The sequence below is a fragment of the Brassica napus genome, chromosome A9 (assembly GCF_020379485.1).
Source record: "Brassica napus cultivar Da-Ae chromosome A9, Da-Ae, whole genome shotgun sequence".
NCBI lineage: Eukaryota > Viridiplantae > Streptophyta > Magnoliopsida > Brassicales > Brassicaceae > Brassica > Brassica napus.
In genome coordinates, this window is record NC_063442.1 from 31,910,486 (window position 1) to 31,936,526 (window position 26,041).

General features: G+C 32.1%; 5 protein-coding genes across 5 annotated transcripts; 3 read left to right on the plus strand and 2 right to left on the minus strand.

Moving 5' to 3' along the window:
• Positions 1-2,470: 2,470 nt before the first annotated feature.
• LOC106454772 (nuclear transcription factor Y subunit B-9) lies at positions 2,471-5,090 on the plus strand. The gene is made up of 2 exons (XM_013896879.3): positions 2,471-2,725; positions 4,240-5,090. Exons 1-2 carry the CDS (start codon positions 2,674-2,676, stop codon positions 4,890-4,892), a joined length of 705 nt encoding a protein of 234 aa, XP_013752333.1. The 5' UTR covers positions 2,471-2,673; the 3' UTR covers positions 4,893-5,090.
• Positions 5,091-7,673: 2,583 nt separating this feature from the next.
• On the minus strand, positions 7,674-8,399 carry LOC106453535. Its single transcript, XM_013895775.1, has one exon. It carries the CDS (start codon positions 8,397-8,399, stop codon positions 7,674-7,676), a length of 726 nt encoding a protein of 241 aa, XP_013751229.1.
• Positions 8,400-9,791: 1,392 nt separating this feature from the next.
• On the plus strand, positions 9,792-10,139 carry BNAANNG04130D. Its single transcript, XM_013895774.1, has one exon. The coding sequence runs from the start codon at positions 9,792-9,794 to the stop codon at positions 10,137-10,139; it is 348 nt and encodes a 115-aa protein (XP_013751228.1).
• A 146-nt stretch (positions 10,140-10,285) lies between these two features.
• BNAANNG04120D lies at positions 10,286-11,634 on the minus strand. The gene is made up of 3 exons (XM_022691033.2): positions 11,474-11,634; positions 11,111-11,178; positions 10,286-10,623 (listed from the first exon to the last, which is right to left on the minus strand). Exons 2-3 carry the CDS (start codon positions 11,158-11,160, stop codon positions 10,389-10,391), a joined length of 285 nt encoding a protein of 94 aa, XP_022546754.1. The 5' UTR covers positions 11,161-11,178; positions 11,474-11,634; the 3' UTR covers positions 10,286-10,388.
• An 11,963-nt stretch (positions 11,635-23,597) lies between these two features.
• LOC106397777 (radial spoke head 10 homolog B) lies at positions 23,598-25,398 on the plus strand. Its single transcript, XM_013838403.3, has 2 exons — positions 23,598-24,764; positions 24,879-25,398. Exons 1-2 carry the CDS (start codon positions 23,869-23,871, stop codon positions 25,264-25,266), a joined length of 1,284 nt encoding a protein of 427 aa, XP_013693857.2. The 5' UTR covers positions 23,598-23,868; the 3' UTR covers positions 25,267-25,398.
• The last annotated feature ends 643 nt before the right edge of the window (positions 25,399-26,041 follow it).

Here is a 26,041-nt window from a genome sequence, read left to right on the forward strand (position 1 = left end):
AAAATGTAGTATCCGTATAAATAAATAAATTAAATTATTATTTTTTTGAAAAGCCAAATATTTGATCTAGTTTGTATATTTATAGATATAGAATATAATTATATATACAAGTCATTAAATTTATACAACTCTTCTAATATAAGTTTGCTTCTTTTACTCTTTTAAGTTGTTTTTGAAATTTTAGTTTTGAGCCATTACACACCCACTCTAATTTTGTGTCACACCAAATATTAACATATGAATATTCTTATTTGGCTCGTCAATGTTGGATTATTTGATTTTCATTTGTGATTTGCATTAAATTGTTGGCTTCTAGTTAATCATATTATTTGTTATTTTTATGATGTCATGTTTATTTAACTTTTATTCCTACATATTATTTTTAAAATTTTTAATATAATTAACTAATTGAATTGGATAATCTACAAATACCAAAACGAACTCCGAATATCCTAATTTCTAGATTTCTAAAACTTTTTGGATCGAAACGGATCGTAAACCTAAATATTTGATTTGAATGAAACATATTACTTTTTTTTGTCAAAACCAGAATTTTCATTAGATAATTAGAATGGGTTCAAGGCCGATAAAGCATGTTTGGCTACAACATCAGCTCTATCATTAGCCGTTCTAGGAATAAAAGTAAACTTAATAGCTTTAAAGGAACATGAAAGGAGGTAGATATCACGGAGAGTTATGAAGATCTCTAGATTCATCTCTTTCTTGTTGATGGTCTTGATGAGGGTTTGTGAATCAGATAAGATCTCAATGTTATCAATACCGCATGTGAGGGCAATGTTTATGGCCATACGAACGGCCAAGGCTTCTGCCAGGAGGGGCGACGAGACGTGTAGTGCAGTCGCAGAGTGTTGGGATGAAGTAACTAGATCATCAATGATCCAACCGAATCCCGCAGAGCCCGTGGAGGAGTTCCAAGCTACATCAGTGTAGATCAAGGTTACTCCAAGTCGCCTGGGGTAGGAAGTTGAGCCATCATCCACTCTCTAGCTTCTGAGATCGCTTTGAGGAGGGTTTCCTCTGGTGTGAATTCCCTCTTTTGGAAGACTAATTGGTTTCTGGAGATTCAGAGGTTCCAAACGATCGATGCTGCAAGGGTTCCAGTGTCAAGCCCCACCGGGGGAAGAGAGTGAGTCTTTTTGACGATTTCCCAGCCCCCATGGAATGTGTCGAAAGTTTCTGTTATGATCTATGTGGCTACGGGATCTAGGTCCCAAACCTTTGCTGCATATGGACATTGGAATAGGAGATGGGGGATAGTTTCGACTGCGTTACATCGCACACAGAGGGGATTCACCTGAATGTTTCGAAGAGCGAATTGTTCTCCTACTGGTAAGCCTCCATGTAGGGATTTCCAGATAAAAGTCTTTATCTTCTTAGTTGTCTTGACACTCCAAACGCTTGCAGACCAATTGACAGAGGCAAGACGGTCCATAGGCGCAGCATTGAGCTTTTCCTCCATTATGGCTCGGTATCCAGATCTTGTAGAGTATTCTCCATTAGGGGTTTTTAGCCAGACAAGTTCATCGGGGACTCTAAGTTTGCTCGGCTGTAACTTCAGTATTTGTTCGCTATGGAAAGGTAGAATCTGCTCTATTTTCTCAACATTCCACTCAGCTGTGTCTGGAAGGAGTAAGTCTGATACTTTTAGTGTTGTGTAGCCCTCAGGTGATGGTCCCATGGGCCGGAGTTGTTCATTGTGGGAGAGCTATGGGTCATCCCAGATGTTGATCTCTTCACCAGTACCTATCATCCAGCCAAGTTGCTTGAGCAGAACGTCTCTGCCTATCATGACACTTCTCCAGCCGTGTGATGCCGTAGTAGTGGTCTTGCAGGTTAGGAAAGGTTCTCAGTGGCAGTATTTACCTAGTAAACATTGAGCTAGGAGTGACGATGGGTTTTTTCAAGATGCGCCATCCCAACTTTGCAAGCAAAGAATCATTGAAAGAGGTAATATCTTTGAATCCAAGGCCCCCGTTTCTTTTCGGTCTTGTCATTTTTTCCGAAGATATCCACACCATTTTGTGTTTGTCAGGTTCAGAGTCCCACCAGAAGTGTTGGATTGTAGATTGGATGCTCGAGCATAGGGATTGGGGTAGTTTGAAGCATGACATGGAATGCAAAGGCATTGAGGTTAGCACACTAGTTAGCATTGTACTTTTTTCCGCGCTTGATAGATATTTTGAAGACCAACTGACTGCTTTTTGCTTGATTTTGTCAACCATGGATGCAAACAGGTCATTTTTTCTTCTACCGAAATATCCTATGAAACATATTAGTTATACAATTTTTTTTGGATATCCAATTGGCCATGCCTATTGATTATGAATGTATTAGAAAGTATGTAAACAACTATTAGAACTGAGCCTCATAATCTTTTTCTTTTAATTTATTTCTAAACACTCTTAACTTTGGTGATAAGTTAAATTAAAAACCAATGAGAGAAGAGCAGTGGGGTTAGTTTGACTGGCCCCTAACCAATAAAATCAGCCAATGGGCGATAGAGAGATATAGAGACCTCGTAAGAACCGCCTCCTTCGCCATTTGTATCATCTCTCTATAAAACCATTAAGCCATCAACCTCTCACTGCATTCAACAAATCATTCAAATAAATTTTTCTAAAGAACCCCAAAAAAAGACTTGGCAGAGAGTCAATGGAACGTGGAGTTCCTCTATCTCACTATCAACTACCCAACTCCAACTCTGGTAATAATCAAATAAGAAATGCCTATTTATATATGTACGTGCATGCATGTCTTTTGAGATTTTTCTCTCTTTACAAGAAAGAAGTAGAGATGGTTATGTCTTCTTGATATAATAGAGATTTTGGTCTTAAAAATAATTAGAATTTGTTATAAGTATGAGGAAGATGCTTATATATATGCATGCATGAATGAATTTGATATATGTATATGTCTAATCGACTTGCGTATTCATATATACATCCGAGCATGAACCAATGTTTCATATTCCGATATTTCATGCTATGTATTTTTAACATCCTTCAATGGCGGATCATATATATGTGTCCTTTAAATGTACCGGTGCATGCACAAGGAATGTTTTGAGTTTCACTTTTTTCCTATTTACCAGATTTTGATTTCGCCTTCTTAGAAATAAAGAGTCACTCATAATCGAAGTTTATATTAAAAGGAAATTTAAATTTCTTACAATCTTTTATTTATTAGTTTGTTTGCTGTAACGTCTGAGTTTTTGTTTTTCTTTTCGTTTCAAAACGAAAGTCTCGTTTCTCCACCTTTATTTGGAAATATCCTATGCAAATCTAAATACTCTTTTTAGCCAAAAATAAAATAAAATAAATTCTAAATACACTTGAACTCCGTTAGTTAACAGATATACATACTCAAATTAAGTCATTCAACTATATGTCAATTCATTCTACAAACTCACTGCTTTTAGATTTTACCACCGGCGTTAACTTATTTTTTTGGGGGGGTGGGGTGTCAAAACCACCGTCATTAACTGTATTCTTGTGTTTTTCAAAAAAAAAAAAACCATTGGGAACCTTCATATGACTTTATTTCGAGAAGAGCAAAGATCCTTTTGACTTTAATTTTCATTCTATAAATATGAACCTAACACAACAGTTTGAACAGTTTTATTTTATTGGTCTCTCACTAGCGTGTGTTTTTACTTGTTACTACATCTCCAACCCCCACTTTATTTTCTCGTCTAAAATAAAGTTTAAAGTAAAAATACTCTAATGGTACTCTATTTTCTATTTTATAATATTGTAAACCTATTTTTTACTCTGTATATAGAATAGTTTTTTTATTTTTTATTCATCACTCTATTTTTCACTCTAAAATAAAGTACCATTAGAGCAACATCCAACTCTATTATAGAGTTACTCTATTTTAGAAAAAAAAATAAAATAAACCATTGGAGTAACTCTATATTAAAGTCGGAATTTGCTCCAATAAAATTTTATTTTAAAATAAAAAATAGAATGATAAACATAAAAAAAAAATTGCTCTATATTTGAAGTAAATTTATGTTCCACTCTATTATAAAATGGGAAATTGAGTACTTTTGCAGTATTTTTATTTTAAACTCTATTTTGGAGTGAAAAATAAAGAGGAGGATTGGAGATGCACTTATTAGTCCTTGCTTTTTACTATTTGAAAAAAAAACTTTAATTTTCTTTGCCTTTTTTTGCTTCTTATTTTTATTTCAACTTAAAATTATTTATGAAACAGGATTGAACATGGACCATCAAGATAACTCAATCCCGGCAGCGACCGGCAACCTCATTGCCTGCGACGACAAGAACAAGAGTATCGTGCAGAAGCAACAACCATGCATGGCTCGTGAACAAGACCAATACATGCCAATCGCTAACGTCATAAGGATCATGCGTCGGACCTTACCGCCGCACGCCAAAATCTCTGATGACGCCAAAGAAACGATCCAAGAATGCGTCTCAGAGTACATCAGCTTCGTGACCGGTGAAGCTAACGAGCGTTGCCAACGTGAGCAACGCAAGACCATAACTGCTGAAGACATCCTTTGGGCTATGAGCAAGCTTGGGTTTGATGACTACGTTGGACCACTCAACTTGTTCATTAACCGGTACCGTGAGTTCGAGACTGATCGTGGGTGTTCGCTTAGAGGTGAGTCATCGTCGTTTAAACCGGCCTTTGGAGGAAATGGTTTTGGTTTTCACGGCCCACCTCAAGGCCCACCACACCCTGGTCGTTATGGTTACGGTACGTTGGATCAGTCTATGGTTATGGGTGGGGGTCGGTACTACCAAAACGGATCGGGTGAAGATGGATCCGGTGGTGGTGGTGGATCTTCGCCTTCTATGAATGGAATGCCGGTTTTTGACCAGTATGGTCAGTATAAGTGAAGATAACAATTTCATTATTTTCAGCATGCATGTCTGTTCATGTATTGAATAATTATGTCTTACCAAACATATCTATTTGTTGCTGAAATAAAATGTTAACTAGATTTCCACCCGCACAACCGTGCGGGTATATATTTTCACATTTATATATATAGATATTTGTTTTACATAATTATTATATATTTTTAATGTTACTCACATATTTAAATGTTTGTATAATTATGCTAAATATAATAATTTTATAGTTTTCATGCTGTAAATTAAAATCATCACATATATATGTTGCTTATTATATATCTATCTTATTGAATGTGCGTTTGATTACTAAACTAAATTTTTTAATACACGAAACAACATATATGAAAATAATTTTGTATTTAATTTATTATAATAATGATTCATAATTCAAATCGCTATATTTTTTTAGTAATTTTTTAATGTTTATTAATTTTATATAATAAATTACTGTATATTAAAAGGTTTAAGAGAAGTTTAATTTTTATACATGTATTATAGAGTTTACTAATATTAACTCGTTCTACCAACATATTATATTTTTAGCATAAATATTTTATATTTATGAAAATAAAATATGTTAACTTATTAATTTAAAATAATTTTATCATATTTTCTTCAATATAACATTTTTATTTTAAAATGATAGATATTATTATAAAATTGATAAAATAGGATATAATTTTATTCTTTTAGTAACATTTCATTACTAATTACAAAATTAGTTGAAAATATTAATATTCAATTTATGACAATTAAGATCTTATTATAATCTTTTCAAGAGATTTGTTAGAATTTTATTGTTTTTTTAAAGAAATTAAAAGATATAAAAGGTATTATGATTAAAGTAGTTAAAAATATTATGTATATTAGCATTAGTGATATAAATTTAATATAAAATTTAAATGATGGTCCAAATAAAAATATCACTATGAAAAAATCATGATTTTTATTTTATTAGAAAACAAATTTGAAAAAATTAAAATTAAAATAAATATTTATTTCTAACAAAATCTTTAAAAATTATTAGTAAATGTATTTGTGAAATTAATTAATTTTATTTTATTTAAATTTTCGTTTATTAAGAAAACTATATTCAATTTTAATTTCTAATTATATTTTATGATAATTTAAATTAAAACTAACTAATTTTGAAAGTAAATTTAAAAAGATTCTAAGAAGATTTTAAAAAAAATTTGTTGGAACATTTTAAATATATTCATTTGTATTTCAAATAAAATGATAAAGATATTAAAAGATATAATAATGAACTTATGTAAAATATGATATTTTTTAAGAATGGTCCAAATTAAAAAAATCACACATGAAAAGAAGTCATGACTTCTGTTTTAATATATAAGATTTTCAGCATGCATGTCTGTTAGGATATTTTTTACAAATTAAAACAGATATGAATGAGGCGAACAAGTGTTTTCCCGGTTCAGCAGTGAACCGGTATTTCATAAAGCAGACTGTTAATTTGTCCTGTCGTTCGTCACCATCTTTACGGTCATTATAAACCATGGATCACGGTCAAATTTAACCATGGTTTGGTTAGATAAACCCAAGAAGTTAAAAAGAAAGGAACCCACACACACTCTATATAACGTTCTGTTGACTATCATCCTTTTTCTTGTTTTCTCTCTGCAAGATTCGATACCAATGGAAGAACGTCAAGAGCTTCGTCGTTTGATCCCTCGTCAACTCGTTGCAACCGTGCTCGGCCTTTACACAATCTACAACGAAGGAGAGTCTGGTTTCGACCTCTCACCAGATCCAAACACTGCAAGGGGAGGCGTTTCGTTGGCTTGTGCATCGGGGTCCAACACGTTAGCTCGTATGTTTTTTATGATGGTCATCTTCAGAATCACTGTAACGCCGGTGGTGCTGGAACAGCTGCGGAGGACAAGAGAGTCGTGTGATGTCAACCTTGTGCTCGGTTCTATCTTGCTCTTGATCTCGCTCGATTTCTCCGCCTGTCTTCGCTGAGTGTGAGTACTTTTCTACGTCATCTGGAGAAGCTTTTCTCTATGGAACTACGTCGTTTAATGTGGTCATCGTCGAAGATTACAAACAGCACAAACTCTCTTTTTTACGCTTTTCTTTGTTTCTTGGCACTTTCTTTTTATTTCTTTGGTTGAACATGATTTGATTAATAACAAATTGATTTTGGAGTACTACTTACAAGGTTTATATCCGTCCTTGGTAAATAAAATATTGGTTCAAGTATCAAATTTGCGTTAAGAGGCCTCGTTGTAAGGAGTAAAGGCAGTGAACCATTTATCTGACTTGATTATATGACTCCATAGCATATAAGTTATAAACTGAACCAGGAGCATGAGGTCTAGGTGAATTGGTAACAGTTGTATATATAATATTATTGCTAAACCATACATATATATTTTCTAAATGGAAACACTTGAACCAATCTTGAATAAACTTTTTTTTTTTGACGATTGCCAGTACAAAATAGCACTAGTGTGAATCACACTCTGTGATATTGTTGTTAAGATGAGGTATTTCCCTTTTTGTTGCATTAAAAAAATAGAGAAATTTTTTGTTTATGATGGAACTAACAGTTCAACACATAGGGTGAGTGACTAATATTTATATTAAGCCTACGCTTCTAACGATTTTTTCAGAAATAATCAATTTTTCTTTTTTGAATATATGTTAAATTTACTCAAAAAGAAAAATACACATTGTTTGCATCAAGTGCTACATAATTCTTATGACGAAAAAGATTCTAAAAAAACAGCTCCATTGTTAACGTGTGGCAAACCAATCGCTTAAGCTTGCAGCATAAGTAAAGTCCCCCAGCTGCCTGAAAGATAAACATTTGTTCCTGATTTGCCTGTCTAGCATCTTTACTAATGCTTGAACTGAGATCGGAGTTGCCCCGTGCCGTCTATCGTTTCTCTCACGCCATAGAATATGTATGGTGATCTGAAACACATATCGTGTAAGAAAGGTGGTGATCATACCAAGACTGTTGTCAAGCGTGAGCTCCAACACTTCTGTCCATATTGTTGTGTATCGAGTACGCAGCAAACCTCTCATCAGCTGAGACCAGACAGCAGCCGAGTAAGTGCAAGAGAAAAATATATGATCCCTAGTTTCAAACTGGTTACAGAAGATACATGCCGAGCTAACTCCTGCATTCCACTGAAGCATACGGTCTCCTGTTGAGAGCCGGTTGTGTAGAGCAAGCCATGTGAAGAATGCGAACTTTGGGGTATGATGTTTGAAGAGACCTTTGCACCATTCAACTGTGGTTCCTTCCTGATGGAGTAGATTCCATGTATTTTTTGTAGTAAAGACAGACTTGTATGTATCAGAAGAACTCTTCCAGATAGAGTAGTCAGCCGTATTTGTTAGATTACTCCTCTGCTGCTCCATAACAGCCTCAATAATGTTGAAAATCTCACTGCGATGATTGCGCCGGCGTCGTTGCAGAGCCGAAGAGACAGTCGCAGTCAAGCGGATACCCATGTCAATACAACCTCGGGCCCCCGTGAGATCAAATAGACATCTTAGTGAGGACCAGGAGTCAAACCAGAAAGATGTTTGATTACCATCACCTACCTTCTTGCGATGAAATTTTTTTGCAATGTCTCTGTACTTTAAAAGCTTCAGCCATATATTATTTATTATATTTCTGGAAATAATCAATTTTGGGGACTTGGATCGTTGTATTATGTCCTAAATAAATGTATTTTAGATATGGAAAGTAAGTATAAACTTTTTGAACAATGACTATGATGAATGAAACGTACTTGTTATTGAAATAATAGATTATGATATATTGGTAATGGTAATGGACCAATAAAAGAATGACTTGAAATTTAAAAATTACGTAAAGGATAAACTGGAGAAGGTTCCCAGTAAGGCACAATTTGTTTTCAACCCGGTAAACAATTTGTTTAACCAAATGATCGATTTCGGGTTCCGGTATTTAATAAAACCATTTCTACAGCGTCCAAGCGCTCTTTCTGTCCTTACGTCCAGCCTGGCCAGGTGACACCTCTCGCTTTGAAACTTTATCCAAGCAGTTACAGCTATTATAAACCATGACGCACCGTTAAATTTAACCAAGGCTAGGTTAGATAAATCCACGTAGCCACGCTCACTCTTTAACGTACTACGAAACTCCAACAAACTCATTCTCTCCCGTTTATATTAATTCTTTCTCTCTGCAAGCAAGATTCGATCGGTACCAATGGATGAACGTCAAGAACTTTTGTGATGTGCAGTCATTATATAAAATCTCAATATTACTAAACCATGTTAATATTTTTTATTCATAAAACAAAACAAATTTCACCGTAACCAATCCGTCGTTCGTCCCTCATCAGCCACTCGCTTTGAAAGTTTGAAACTTGCCCAACTTATGCCGTTAATTAGAGTACGGTTAAAATTTAAACCATGGCAATATGTTAACAAACCCCATATATGTTATGTTTATCACCTTTTTTTTACTGCAAAGTGCGATAAGGCAAGAGCGTCTTAATGCAGTGCGGCAAGAGCGTCTACATATCTCGTTTCCGTTGTAATATAGTTGAGAGGATTTTATGTAACATGTTATCATGAGACCACAAACTGGCGGTCAACAACTAATAAATGAAGTAATGAACCAAGGAATATATATATAACCGTTGTCTCACAGAACCATTCACGGTCACGAAAGTAGTCTCTGGTTGTTAGCTCTTACTAGTCTAACTAACTTACGCCGTTAAGGAAAATGCCAAATTGGTTATTGTGAACCATTGTACTTAATTAGCTAGCTGTTTAACCATGGTTAGGTTAGATAAACCCTTCATGCTCTGCTGATAAAACCCCCTCTCTTTAACGGATCTTTAAGTTTCCTTTTCTCAAAAAGACCAAATGGATGGAGGAGTTCTTGAGATACATGACGAGATGCGCCGAGTAACCGACCGTTTCTACGTAGCAGTCTTGCTCGACATTTTCACAAGATACTGCAAGCGACGCTTTGGTCTGGACCTTAAGGAAACGAAGGAGGAGCACGTGGCAGTCTACTGGGCGAAGGAGTTCAACCTGTTAGCTCATCTATGTTTTCTGACTGTGATGATCGGAATCGTTCAAGTGCCGGCGGTGTTGGAGCGGATTAGAAGAGTGCAACCAGACGCAGACCTAAGGTTGGGGCTCGGGATCATCTGCTTGTCCATCTCCTTGTCTTTCTCGGCTTATCTTCGCTGGTTCGTTCTCGCATGAGTGTGAGTCTATTCCACCCATCCCACGTCGTCGTTTACTCAGATCATTGATGTATTAGAGTCTCTCTCTTTATGTTTTTTTCTTTCTTTCTTTGGTTTTTAGGAGTCTGGCGTTGTCTTTTTTTTTATTATTTCATTTTGGCAGAATCATCAAAAAGCTTTCTTCTTTGTTCTGAAACAAGTTTTGATCATAACAAATCTGACAACAAAAGTCTTGCTTACTGCAAAAAGGAGCTGTAAGAAGAAGATTTTAGGAAATGGAATCGGTGTCTGCGTTGTTGTTTGTCTCGGCGTTCTGAGAGTCTTGGAGCAACTTCTTTTGGTGTTCCGCGTGTTCTCTCTCGCACTGAGTTACGCCAATGATGATGTCGAGCATGGTTCCGGTTGTGCCGAAGAACACGAGTGGACCTAGAGACTTGCGTTTTATTCCTACCGGGATAGCAACCAATGCGCCTACCACTGAGAACACCCATGTCCCTAGTGCACTGCATTAAAAAAACAATTATATAAACTTTGTGTATGTTTCAACTTCAAGAACAACAACCACCACACTCTGATATACAAGAAGATGATCGAATGTAGTACAGTAATGTCGTGTGTTTAAGCAATGGTAGTATGACCAAGACTAGAGTGGACTATATAACTAACGACTCAATGATTTCTAAATCACAAGAATCAAATACTGAAACTGTGTTCCTTTCTCTCTTTCTAATGACACTAGCAAACAATCAGACTTTTTAGTACTTTGGGATGTTTCAACTTCAAGAACAACAACCAGACTGTGATATACAAGAAGATGCTTGATCAATGTAGATACAAAAATGTGGTGGTTTAAGCAATAGTGGCATAAACAAGTGAACAAAACTAGAGTGTGTTGCATAACTAAATGAAAAAGCTATGATTCATCTCTCTCGTCCTAATGATTATTAACAAACAATCAAACTTTATAGTAGCTGTAAGTAAGAAACTCACTTGGAGACGGTGCACTCCTCGAGGTGCTTCTCACTGCCTTGAGCTCCCATCTTACAAGAGATTATCACCTGACATAAGTCAGATAAGACACACTCAAAAAAAGCACTATTTCACAAATAAAACTAAAGAAAGCTTTCATCTTTGGCACAATACAAATATGTCCCCTAAAGAGTGAAACTAAAGCGAATTGCGAGGATTATTGAAAAAGTTTCCAACTTTCTAACGAATCAGCCATTATAGTAGCTAGCTCGCAAGCAATCAACATTTAGTTTCTCGGAAGATGAACAAACACCAATTACCCAAGAACACGAGAAACAAAATCAAATACATCCGATTAAAAAGAACGAAGATGGAGCAAAGTACCTTTTCTCGATTGATTCGACTTGGAGAGAAACTCGAACGAAAGGGCCAAAAACAAAAAAAAAAAGTCAAGCTTCGTGTGATAAATCTAAGTCGGGTCGGGTAAAACCCGAGAGTGACTTAATTGGGTCACATTATTCTGTTAACCGGAATCATACAGCTCGTTGTGTAGTGGTTGGTTGGTTTTACAACTTCCACAGACTAAAAAATGACATGAAAAATTAATCAATTATCTTCCTGAAATGTAGGATTAGACAACAATTAGTTATTGTTTATTCTGTTATTCATAACAAAAGAAAACATTTTAATTACAGACGTGAAAGTAACCTAAAAAGAAATCATTTTTGAAAAACAATTAAACTTCCATTCATTAACATTAACCATTCCAAATACAAATCAAGGTCCAATCACACATATATATATATATATATATAGGACTCAGACTCAATCATAGTCCAAAAGAGAAATCAACCGCAACAAAACTTAACCTTCAAACTATTTTTTAAAAAAAACATTGTTCTAAAATGTAGATGACCATTAATTTACCTTGCCTATTTCAATTATGATAAATTATTTAGAATATCTCAAGTTGATTACTAATTTTCAAAAATCATAATATTTGAATTTAGAATTTAGTCATTATTGTTTAATATTTAGTATTTAGGGATAGGATTGTATTTATAAACTTCTATAAATATTTTATAAATAATTTTTAAATATTTATAAATGAGTTAGAAGAGTTAAGTATCTTTTATAAATTTAAATTATTTAATTATTATTTAAAATATTTAAAAAAATTGTTATTAGTACTTTTGCTATCAGCTTTTATCGATGATGCTTTGGTTCTTCGTTCGAATGTAACTAGTATGGCCTCCTTCCTATCTCATTTGTTGCGGTTTATGGCCCTCAAATCAAAACATTGGGCTTCGAATTAGAATTCATCTAAATTAAAGTCACTTTCTACATTGAAGCTGTTTGCAAGTTGGTGATAGAGTCGTTAAGGGAGTAATCTTACTAAAATGTTAACGAATGGAAGTTTGCGATGAAAGTTCAGATTAGTGACTAATCTTACTAAAATGTTTCTGATAATGTAAAAGAAGCTTATGTACCCGTATTTTGTGGAAGCACGCAAGGGCGAATCCAAAGATTATTTTCAGTGGGTGCACAAATTAAAGTGTATACTTACGTATGATCGTAGGTGTATACATCAAATTTGTTAAGAAATATACTAAAAAATTTAAAATTATTATGGGGGCAAGTGCATCCATAATCCTTTACCTAGATTCGTCAGAACATCGTAGTCTATTGATTAAGGTTCAAAAGCTTATACACTTAAGTCTTTGAATTTCAAACTATGCATTTTTTTTGCCGATTAGGATGCGAAGCTCATCAGAAGTTTTAGAGTATTGTAAGTAGAGCTGTTTGTTGTGGTGATGGAAAGAGTTTGTCTATCGCGGATGTCGTACATGCTGGACCGTCTGTCGATCCAAATGTTTCGGAAAGAACTTTATCGGAAAATTCTTATCCATCATCAATATTGCATATATTGCAGGTAGTTGAGCAGCACATTTAAAAAGTTAAGTAGAATTTTGATCGCTGTTTTACCTACAGAAGCTGGCGAGACACTAGTGTAAGAGAGATTGTATTGAGTGAACATTTGATATTGATAGTGGATTTTCCAAAACTAACCACCTCGTGAGTATATGCTGCAATCATTTTGATTAGACACTGAAACAAGTAATCTTGTATGTCTTTTCGATTTCAACTTATGCTTATTATCAGGCCCGGCCCGTCATGTGTGGATGCCTAAAGCAAAAAATAACTTGGCGCATATATACACAAAACATATTAACAAAATGTGACATGTAGGTTTCGAACCCAGGGCAAAACATAGTTATGACTTATGAAGTCGCTAATAGCCACTAGACCACATATAACTTTTAACAAACGACTGCCCCTAAATTTCTATATATTTTATGGCGCCTAAAGCTGGTGTTTTACCAGCTTTACCCCAGGGCCGGCACTGCTTATTATCGAGAGAGAAAAGTAAAAAGATCAACTAACATTGCCTTTCTATCTTTTACGTCTTTCATGATGGATGCTATATACTATATATAAGCTAGGCCTATGCAAAAATATTTACATCTTCTTTAGGTTTTGAAATGTTTCTATTACGATTTGCTGCAAACCGAATATAATTTGTCAAAAGTTATTTGTATAAAATGCTGATTTGCCAGTGTGTCGTAGTTGTTAAAGTAACAGAAAACAAAAACCACTGAATTAATATATGGTATAACGTGCAAGCCCTAAATATGTTTGTTTTCTGTCATAGTAGGTAAGAATGAGATCGATGGAGGATAACTATGTCATTCGCCTATAAAAGCAACGGAAGAAAAGACATTCAGAATGATTGTGCTTGATATCATCTATCCATGATTAAATCTCTAATAATCTGCTTGTACATGCAACTTATATTTTATAAGAAAAGTAACGCTTTTTCTAACTGAATAATCCGAATTGATATTCGAAATCTGTAGATTTGGATTTTTCTTATATATAATTTAAAAGGGGTATATTGAGGCCAATAATGATAGATTTTGTAATAGATTTTTTTTATCCCAGCTTTTAACCGGATAAATCCTAAAACCACCATAATTGGCTATTATTGATTTATTTATCATATCCACGTAATTTATCATCGACTAAACCCACGTAACATTTTTAAGAAAATAATATTTCCTCTGTATCAAAATAACTGGATTTTTTAAAGTTTTTTCACAACAATTAAGAAATTACAAAATTTTATTTAATCTTTCACGTTTGTATAAAAACAACAATAAGTACAGATAAATTCAACCAATAAAAAATCATACTGCAAAATACAAATAGTCAAAAACATAAAATTGCATTTTTACATGGAAACTTGAAAATATCAATTAAAATGAAATAATATTTTTTCTTAAAACAACACTTAGGGGTGTATTCAATCTAAAATTTGAGATGATTTGATTTTTAATAAGGTTTTAGATGATTTTAAGGAATTGCAGAGAATAAAATGATTTTTGTTAAACCACTCTAGAATATCACCTAAAACTATGGGATTTGAGTTTTAATTTTTATAAATAAGAAACTCCACCCAAACACTCTAAAATCACTTGAAAACTTTATAATTTCACAACTTAAAATACTTTTAATAACAGTGGATTTCAGAGTACTTTATAAAATATCAAGTTCAATAACACTGGATTTTAAATGAGTTTTTAAAATTCATGTTTTAATAACAATGGATTTATCATTATAACACAAATCACCTAAAGTCTCAGTTGAATACACCCGGATGGAGTATCATTTAGATAATTTGTTCACTAATAAATCGGCGACGTTCTCTTCAGTGCCGACAACATTATCGGCAGCACTTACAAGTCTGCAATGCTATAATCGTGGAAACTACTTTCTGAGAATATTGCATTGCATGATTTTTGTATCACTCGTGTACGTAATAGGGATCTCTTACACACAAAATATCAAGCAATAATGTTAACTTCTACAACAGTACAAGGAAATTGATAATTTTGATGATCTATTATAATTTATAAACTAGATTTTGATCCGCGCAACCGCGCGGATGTTTGTTTTTACTTTTTTTATACATAAATTATTATTTTTAAACATTAGTGGTATATTTTTTTAACATTAATCATATACTTAAATGTTTATATAACTATTTCAAATATAATAATATTATATTTTACATGTTATAATCAATCATTTGATTAAAACCGTATGTATTTTTACTTCTTATTATATATTTATCTTATTGTATTTGCATTTAGTTATTAAGCAAATTAATATATTCATGAAAAAACATATTTGAAAATATTTTGTATTTAATTTATGCTAAATTCTGACCCGTGTTTCAAAGCTGTATTTTTTTTACTAATATTTTTTTAAGTTTATTCAATTTAGATAATATATTATTGTATATACAAAAGTCTAAAATATGTTACTTTTTAGACATGTATTATAAGGTTTGTTAATTTTAAGCCGTTCTATCATCATATTATATTTTTAAAATAAATAATTTATATTTATGAAAATAAAATTTATAAATTTATCAATTGAATATACTTTTATCATATTTATTTAAGTATAATAATTGTATTTTAACATGATCATGACATAAAGTGGATAAAATAGGATATAATTTATTTATTTTTTATTTTATAAACGATAACTTAAAATACATTAAATTATTGTTAAAATAATTTTACACAGATTTATTAGAATTTAAAATGAAAATATATTATGATTAAAGTAGTTACAAAGATTTTATATTATAAAGAAATACATGTTAATTTTTATACATGTATTATATATTTTGCTTAATCCATCTTACCAACATATTAGATTTTATTTTTGAACATAAATTTTTTATACTTATGAAAATAAAATTTATAAATTTAATACAGTTTTATTATACTTAGCTCAATATAATAATTTTCTTTTAATATGATTGATTATTGTTATATAATATATAAAATATTACAGATTTTTTTATTTTTTATTTTATAAACGATTACTGAATTTATTAATGTATAATAATATTTCAAACTAATTTCGAAATTAGTGAAAAATATTTAAATATAATTTTGAAAATGAAGATCCTGTAAAGATCTTTTAAAACAGATTTGTTAGATTTTTAAAATAAATATATTTATATTTAAAATAAAAAGGATATCAAAAGATATTATGATAAAAGTATTTTAAAAATTCTATGTATTATTAGTCTTAATAAAATACATTTAATAAAATTTCTAAGTGATGGTCCAAATTAAAAAAAAAAATCACACATGAAAAAAATCATGACTTCTCTTTTAATATATAAGATATACACGAAGTCATGTTCTCTGATCAACTTTAGCATGTGTATCCAAAAAGCCTTTGTCATGTGTAAGTAATGAAACGTTTGCTTACGCCGGTGCTCTTTTGTTATTTTTTTTTCATTAAGACCAAAAGCGAACTTTGAAAGTTAAAACTTTTTAAAAGAAAAATCAATACTTTTGAAATTAAGTTACCAAAAAAGAACGATGGATTTAGTCCAAAATTTAAAAGATGAAAATCGAATATCTTACCACAAGGATTCACTGATTCAAAATAGATGGCCTTCATATTACTTTACATGCAGACCAAACTCCATATTTAAAATCAATTAATTACCACACTAAAAATAATGGCAATTGGTTTTCGTTTCAAAATTGTGGTCCGGCAACAAAAACTCGTGTGATCGGTTTTGCATATACAAATCTACATTTGTAATGCTTGTGAGTTTCAGTTTGATATACAAGAGAGTAACATTTGACAAGTAAGAAACAAACAAAATACAAACTATGAGCTTTTAAATGTGTGATAATAAATTTAGACCAAACAAAAAAAAAGTGTGATAATTTCTAGCAAAATAACTGTATGCATGCATGTCTTTATTCTAATTGTCCTTACCGGAGCCGAAAGTTACATGAACGTGAATACACAGAGTTTTGACTTTAGATCTCGTTGAAATAGACGTTGGTTTTACATGATAATATACTGTTTGAATCCATTTTTAATCCAAATGTCGTTAGCAATAAGTAGTCATCGTTTAATCAAAGAAACGTAGTACGCATTCATAGATTTATACGAAGATATCAAATGGAGATAATATCATGACAACTATCCTATATATTGTTGTGTAATTTTGATAAGTACGCCTCTATGTTTCGGTTATATAGTTATTTTTCATTTATTTATTTACAGAACAATCAAAGTTTATTCATTTATACACTTCCTAACACCAAACGGGATGTTGGTAAGAAATGTTTGCTCACACAGTAACTTGATCTGATCCAACTACTATTTCTTTATTTTCTTCGCTACTAATATTTCTTTTGACAAAAAGAAAAACATTTTCGTGTGCATATTGTAATTACTCGATTTCAACCATCCTGCTGTCAGACCACTCACCAGATTTCTTACCGAAAATAAACTGAATTCATCGACGTTGTTGAATGTTAATAACTTAATACATACAAGTTGATAATACATCATCGTACATGCCTGAATACTAGAGCTGCCATATTGTTGGTGACGTGGTGTATGTTGATTATGAAAAAGTTTATGTGCATAAATTCATTTGATCTAATTTATTTTAACCGGAAGAAAACTTTATTTAATTTGAAACCAATTTTTTTTTGTTCCTAATCCAAATTAAGTCATACTAATTTGGTCGTATATCTGTTGTTGTAAAGTGAACCTAACACCAAGTTCAACCAAAATATTCAAAATTTAAACTTTTGAAATTATACGTTATTTCTAAATTATTAAACCAACTCAAAACATAAACCATACAGCTGGCTTTATGTATGATTAAGGGAAAATTATCTAAATCACTTCGTTTTAATTTCTCATCTCTAAACAGCACCTGAATGTCAAAGTGACCAAATTAGACTTTCATAAATGAGTAAATGACAATTATATCATCATTTATAATTTTATTTATTTAATTATTTATTAAATATATAAAATAAATAAATATTTAGAAAAATTTAGAAAAATAAAATAAAAATTGATTTTCAAAATTCTTTTTAGACAATTACACCCCCTAAAGTGCATTGTTTTCCCCACTTCAAATTAGTCTTGATTAAGCTAAAATTTCATGTGATTATGTATGATTTATTATAGACATCTTTAAAGAGACTAGGTCCTTGTCCGCGCTACGCGCGGATAGTATTTTGTTTTTTTTCTTCATATTTTTGTACTATTATGTCAATTGTTTAGTTTTATAAAATGTTATGTTTTTATTGTAAATTTGGAATTAAAAATCTAGTTTTTGCTTACTGTAAAGTAAGTTAATTTTTTTGAATCTTACCACAATACATTATACATAAATAGAATATAGTTGGTCTTTATATTCTTATTTGGTGTAATATTGAAAATTTTGATGGTTTTTTTAAATTATATATATTAGGATTGATTTTCGTGACTATATTCTATAATTGTCTAAAAAAATTGTTTGTCCTATATAGACATCCACATAAATATGGACTTCTGATAAATTTGTTCATTGAGATATTTAGTTTCACTTTTAACTTTATTCTCTTTTTTGACATCCTCATGCTAGCTTGTGGGGCTAGCCAACTTGGTGCAAAAGGGTTTACAAAAGCTGATTGAGATGCGCGTGATCGGACACCTTTTGCTAGGCTATTCATACGTAATTTTAAAGCTCTAGGAATATAAGCAATAGAAAGTTCAGAAAATTCTTTAGATACAGCATGTATTTCGTTGAGCTCCGAGTCCAACACAGGCCAATCTTTCTCCTTTTGAATAAGCATAACCAGTTGTTCACAGTCGATTGAAAGACCATCTCTCTGTGTCTAAACTTCAGTATCACTTGCATTGCCCATAGCAAACCTTCAGCTTCCGCTTACAGTGGTGATTTGGTGCGTGTATATCGGTCCTTACTCCAAACAGCATTGGAAAGTCACCATCCATTAACACAAAGTCAAGTCAAGATATGTCTCTTTCATTTATCCAGGATGTCTAGCAGGAGCGTTTCTTTGCGAAAGAACAGTTGTGTCTGTTACCTCAACTCCCATGTCAATCTCCATAATCTTGTCTACACGTTGAGTTATCCTCCAACACTATGCTTCAATTTTATTCGCTAATGGGAAAAACATAATTACTACGACACTATTAATGATTGTTTTTTTTGTTAGACCGATACGGCAAACTTATGTTTTATTTAACAAAACTCTTATTTTAATTTTGTATTAAAGAATCAATTATATTTTATATTATCCATAATTTTAGTAAATTTACTTATTTGTCATGTTTTTATTAGGTTTTCGCTAAATCATTGATTTATTATTTATTTTTAGCTAAGTCACTAATTTATTAATTTAAAAATACCCTTAATTAATATTATATATATATATATTAAAATGAATTTTTTATTAGTAATATTAAATTTCTATTTTATATTAAAATTTAGTTAGTTTTTCTTATTTGTCATATTTTATTAGGTTTTAGACTTTTAGATAGGTTATTGATTTATTATTAATTTCTAACTGATTCGCTAATGTGTTAATTAAAAGAATACCCTTAATGAATTTTATATATAATTAAAAACGAATTTTATTTTAATCATATAAAATTTATATGTTATATTAATATTAAATAAATGATTTTAAAATAATATAATAAAATTATCAAAAAAATTTAAAATAAGATAATTCTTATTTATATTTTATAGCTATCTGAAAACAATAATTTTATTATAAAAGTTAAAAAGATACAAAAAATTATAATTAAATATTATTCAAGAAAAAAATATTTATATAAAGATATTTTCTAAACTATTTCTAAGATAATTTTGATAAGTACGCCTCTATGTTTCGGTTATATAGTTATTTTTCATTTATTTATTTACAGAACAATCAAAGTTTATTCATTTATACACTTCCTAACACCAAACGGGATGTTGGTAAGAAATGTTTGCTCACACAGTAACTTGATCTGATCCAACTACTATTTCTTTATTTTCTTCGCTACTAATATTTCTTTTGACAAAAAGAAAAACATTTTCGTGTGCATATTGTAATTACTCGATTTCAACCATCCTGCTGTCAGACCACTCACCAGATTTCTTACCGAAAATAAACTGAATTCATCGACGTTGTTGAATGTTAATAACTTAATACATACAAGTTGATAATACATCATCGTACATGCCTGAATACTAGAGCTGCCATATTGTTGGTGACGTGGTGTATGTTGATTATGAAAAAGTTTATGTGCATAAATTCATTTGATCTAATTTATTTTAACCGGAAGAAAACTTTATTTAATTTGAAACCAATTTTTTTTTGTTCCTAATCCAAATTAAGTCATACTAATTTGGTCGTATATCTGTTGTTGTAAAGTGAACCTAACACCAAGTTCAACCAAAATATTCAAAATTTAAACTTTTGAAATTATACGTTATTTCTAAATTATTAAACCAACTCAAAACATAAACCATACAGCTGGCTTTATGTATGATTAAGGGAAAATTATCTAAATCACTTCGTTTTAATTTCTCATCTCTAAACAGCACCTGAATGTCAAAGTGACCAAATTAGACTTTCATAAATGAGTAAATGACAATTATATCATCATTTATAATTTTATTTATTTAATTATTTATTAAATATATAAAATAAATAAATATTTAGAAAAATTTAGAAAAATAAAATAAAAATTGATTTTCAAAATTCTTTTTAGACAATTACACCCCCTAAAGTGCATTGTTTTCCCCACTTCAAATTAGTCTTGATTAAGCTAAAATTTCATGTGATTATGTATGATTTATTATAGACATCTTTAAAGAGACTAGGTCCTTGTCCGCGCTACGCGCGGATAGTATTTTGTTTTTTTTCTTCATATTTTTGTACTATTATGTCAATTGTTTAGTTTTATAAAATGTTATGTTTTTATTGTAAATTTGGAATTAAAAATCTAGTTTTTGCTTACTGTAAAGTAAGTTAATTTTTTTGAATCTTACCACAATACATTATACATAAATAGAATATAGTTGGTCTTTATATTCTTATTTGGTGTAATATTGAAAATTTTGATGGTTTTTTTAAATTATATATATTAGGATTGATTTTCGTGACTATATTCTATAATTGTCTAAAAAAATTGTTTGTCCTATATAGACATCCACATAAATATGGACTTCTGATAAATTTGTTCATTGAGATATTTAGTTTCACTTTTAACTTTATTCTCTTTTTTGACATCCTCATGCTAGCTTGTGGGGCTAGCCAACTTGGTGCAAAAGGGTTTACAAAAGCTGATTGAGATGCGCGTGATCGGACACCTTTTGCTAGGCTATTCATACGTAATTTTAAAGCTCTAGGAATATAAGCAATAGAAAGTTCAGAAAATTCTTTAGATACAGCATGTATTTCGTTGAGCTCCGAGTCCAACACAGGCCAATCTTTCTCCTTTTGAATAAGCATAACCAGTTGTTCACAGTCGATTGAAAGACCATCTCTCTGTGTCTAAACTTCAGTATCACTTGCATTGCCCATAGCAAACCTTCAGCTTCCGCTTACAGTGGTGATTTGGTGCGTGTATATCGGTCCTTACTCCAAACAGCATTGGAAAGTCACCATCCATTAACACAAAGTCAAGTCAAGATATGTCTCTTTCATTTATCCAGGATGTCTAGCAGGAGCGTTTCTTTGCGAAAGAACAGTTGTGTCTGTTACCTCAACTCCCATGTCAATCTCCATAATCTTGTCTACACGTTGAGTTATCCTCCAACACTATGCTTCAATTTTATTCGCTAATGGGAAAAACATAATTACTACGACACTATTAATGATTGTTTTTTTTGTTAGACCGATACGGCAAACTTATGTTTTATTTAACAAAACTCTTATTTTAATTTTGTATTAAAGAATCAATTATATTTTATATTATCCATAATTTTAGTAAATTTACTTATTTGTCATGTTTTTATTAGGTTTTCGCTAAATCATTGATTTATTATTTATTTTTAGCTAAGTCACTAATTTATTAATTTAAAAATACCCTTAATTAATATTATATATATATATATATTAAAATGAATTTTTTATTAGTAATATTAAATTTCTATTTTATATTAAAATTTAGTTAGTTTTTCTTATTTGTCATATTTTATTAGGTTTTAGACTTTTAGATAGGTTATTGATTTATTATTAATTTCTAACTGATTCGCTAATGTGTTAATTAAAAGAATACCCTTAATGAATTTTATATATAATTAAAAACGAATTTTATTTTAATCATATAAAATTTATATGTTATATTAATATTAAATAAATGATTTTAAAATAATATAATAAAATTATCAAAAAAATTTAAAATAAGATAATTCTTATTTATATTTTATAGCTATCTGAAAACAATAATTTTATTATAAAAGTTAAAAAGATACAAAAAATTATAATTAAATATTATTCAAGAAAAAAATATTTATATAAAGATATTTTCTAAACTATTTCTAAGATATGAGTGTTTTAAAAAATTTAACACGGGATGTTTAGAACACGGGATTATGCTTATGAGAGAGTGGCTCGGGAATGGGCTTCGAGATGGGTCGTCATGAGAGAAAGGTAAATGGGGGAGACGGCGATTAGGTTATTCAGAGGATGAGAAAGCTGTGTGCGCTTTGGCTTGAGTCTCAACAATACGTAGATTAGGGTTAATGGGCTGGGCTGGGATAAAGTGAATTATCAGATTGATGGGATTAATGGGCTGGGCTGGGTGAAAGTGAATTATCTGAGTTTGGCTTCACTTCGGCTGATGGCGCAAAACAAAAATACGGAGTCGGAGAATGAGTTAGCGCACAGGAAGCCCGATCGTGATTTTAATTTGAAGCCTAATCTGGCAGTGACGTGGCAATTTGATTGGCCCTGATTATTTTGAGCATGTGGCTAGCTTTAGGAAGCTTAAAAATAGTCCCTTTTATATAGTGGGATAATCATATATTGGAATAAAAATATACTAAAAATGAAACCGTTACAATATATTTTGTATTCAATACGTTGTACTTTGTATTTTTTAACCTCAAACAAAATTGAAAGCAGTATAGAAGAAATATACAGTCTGGAAAAAAACCAAAAATTGTAAAATTCATCGGATGTCCAAATCAAATTTTGTTTTGTCAAATTAGTTCTATTTTGGAAAATAGAAAGTTTGCAGAAAAGCAGAAACTTTTTCTGCAAATCAGTCTTTGTTTGTAACACTTTCTGCAAATCAATCTATTTAAAATATAATTACTTAAGAGCCAAAAAAAAAAGAGAGAAAAGAAAGAAACTTTTTATAGTAGTATGAATCTGTGAACAGTGTGTGTAGTGGCACGTGCCAGCTTTGCAACAGTAAAGCTAAAAAACCGTTCATGTTTGGATCCGTCGACCAATATATTCCCGTCATGACAGGGGAGCCTCTCTTCCTTTCATCCAACGGCTGTCTTTAACCTCAAGGTAAATCAACCGTCGGATGTTCATCCAACGGCTCACAATAAATCTAACCTCATATCTCTCTCTTTTAAAATAAGACCAAACCTGTTCTCTTCCACTCTCCTCTCCTCTCTCTCTCGTTAAAAACACAGTGAGCTTCGCCGTTAAATTTCTCCGGCACCGGAAAATTGATAAACGAGGACAGCACAAAAATCACTGTATAGTGATCTTCTATCTCTCTCTCGTTCGTGATGCTTGTTACGACGGCGACGCGGTGGTTAGTGTATTGCCGGAGATATCAAGAACCGCGGTTGTGACCGGACGATTAAGGTTTCGCTTTTTTATAAAATTGTGTTTCGAGTTTTGGAGGAGATGGAAGGACAGGCGAAGCTGACGAGGACGCAGTCATCGCTGCTCCGGTCATCGTCGACGGTGCGATCATATTTTCTCAGCTTAAACGGCGATTTAACCGAAGTCCCTCACCAGAGACAAGATCTTGAAGCCGGAGAGAAAGAAGAGAAACAGAGGAGAAAACCGCCTAAACCATTCGGGTCAAGTCCTCGAACCGGAATTAACCGGATCAATCCGGGTCTAGCCTTCACCATGGTGTCTCTCTCGTTCCTAAGCCTCTCGTCTTTCTTCTTCTTCGTCGTGTTTTCCCAAACCGAGGAGCTTCTCACCTCCGAGAACCTCCTCTTAGCTCTGATCTTCGTCGCCGTCGCTCTCTTCTTCGCCTCCAAGAACATCGCGCGTCTCAACCGAACCGTACTCGCAGTCAAACAAATCTGCGACGAAACCACAAAGAGCTTAGGCTTTCAGAGGAAGAACCGGTCTAAACCGGTACAGTGGTACATCGGCGATTCCGATACCAAACCGGAGAAGAAAACCAAGCGGTTAGTTAAAGAAGGCGTGCAGTTCTACAGCAATGGAGATTTCTACGAAGGGGAGTTTCACAAAGGGAAGTGTAATGGCAGTGGTGTGTACTACTACTTCGTGAGAGGGAGGTACGAAGGTGATTGGGTCGATGGGAGATACGATGGTCATGGGATCGAGAGCTGGGCTAGAGGGAGTAGATACAAAGGTCAGTATAGGCAAGGTCTTAGACATGGTTATGGAGTTTATAGATTCTACACTGGTGATTGCTACGCTGGTGAGTGGCTAAATGGTCAAAGCCATGGGTTTGGTGTTCAGTCTTGTGCTGATGGTAGCTCTTATGTTGGTGAATCAAGATTTGGTGTCAAGCATGGCCTTGGATCTTACCATTTCAGGTAAATAATTTTTTTTTAATCAAATCAGGTAAATAAATTATTTTGTGATTTTAATTGTTGAAATTTTGATTATTAAAAATATTAATTTTGTTTTTAAAAAAAAATATTTTGTAGAAATGGAGATTGTTATGCCGGAGAGTATTTTGGAGACAAGATTCATGGGTTTGGTGTGTATCGTTTTGCTAATGGGCATTGTTATGAAGGGGCGTGGCATGAAGGTCGTAAGCAAGGGTATGGTGCTTACTCGTTTAGATCCGGTGATGCTAAATCTGGTGAGTGGGATTCAGGGAGTCTTGTAACTTCTCTACACCCTACGAGCGAGCCGGTTTGCAGAGCGGTTCAGGCTGCTAGAGAAACGGCTAAGAAGGCAGTGAACCGGAAACGAGTAGATGAACAAGTGAGTCGAGCCGTGGCTGCAGCTAATAAAGCTGCAACGGCTGCAAGAGTGGCTGCTGTTAAAGCCGTTCAGAATCAGATGGATGGTAAATTTTGTCAAAGTTGAAACATTTGGGTGAAAGAAAGAAAAAAATTGTAAATCTTTTTTTTTTTGGTTTGATGTTGATTTCGGTTTTGTTACCGGTTTCTTTGTAACCCTGATTGAGCTAAAAGAAATGGAAAGCTTGTTTCAGAGGTTTTTAACATAGTAATTTTCGATAGTAATTACTTCTTTGACAACAATCTGTACATAGAAGAAGTATAAGAAGATGAAAATGGTTGTCTTTTGTTTTGTAAATCAACGGCTTTAAGATGGAATCTTTGGGAAGAAGTGATGTTGATTGATATTATGATCTTGATCTGGATCACTGACATGTCTTTCTTTTAGATATTACACAATAATGGTAATAGTTTATTGTTACTTGGTTGCCCAAGAAAAACTAAAAATTTAGGAGAAGGATGAAGAAGATTCTTGTTCGGCGCTAAGCTTGCGATTCCCCAAAACCTATCGATTAAACTAATCCCCCAGTGTCCTAATCCAAAAAAAATATTAACTGCATTTGCATTGATACTACAACATGTTTATGGTCTATGCTCGTTAGTGTCAAAATACAATGTGCAGTAATTCTATTTTTTTGTACGTTGAGCTACTTTTTCCGTTTCACAATACATGATATTTTCGTTCATGCACAAAGATTAAGAAATTATTTTTTTCTTAAAAAAATGGTTTTAAAAATATAGTTTAAAAATTATTCAACCAATTACAAAAATGACTACAACATTTTATTGGTTACACAATTTTCAATAAAATTAAATTAACATATTTTATTTTAAAACAACAA

Bases quoted from the DNA above. Each gene is read 5' to 3' on its own strand.
- LOC106453535 (XM_013895775.1), bottom strand. From the start codon at position 8,399: ATGGGTATCCGCTTGACTGCGACTGTCTCTTCGGCTCTGCAACGACGC.
- BNAANNG04120D (XM_022691033.2), bottom strand. From the start codon at position 11,160: ATGGGAGCTCAAGGCAGTGAGAAGCACCTCGAGGAGTGCACCGTCTCC. The intron at 10,624-11,110 runs GTGAGTTTCTTA...TTTTTAATGCAG, and splicing joins GAGGAGTGCACCGTCTCCAA to TGCACTAGGGACATGGGTGT.
- LOC106397777 (XM_013838403.3), top strand. From the start codon at position 23,869: ATGGAAGGACAGGCGAAGCTGACGAGGACGCAGTCATCGCTGCTCCGG. The intron at 24,765-24,878 runs GTAAATAATTTT...AATATTTTGTAG, and splicing joins CTTGGATCTTACCATTTCAG to AAATGGAGATTGTTATGCCG.
- LOC106454772 (XM_013896879.3), top strand. From the start codon at position 2,674: ATGGAACGTGGAGTTCCTCTATCTCACTATCAACTACCCAACTCCAAC. The intron at 2,726-4,239 runs GTAATAATCAAA...TTTATGAAACAG, and splicing joins ACTACCCAACTCCAACTCTG to GATTGAACATGGACCATCAA.
- BNAANNG04130D (XM_013895774.1), top strand. From the start codon at position 9,792: ATGGATGGAGGAGTTCTTGAGATACATGACGAGATGCGCCGAGTAACC.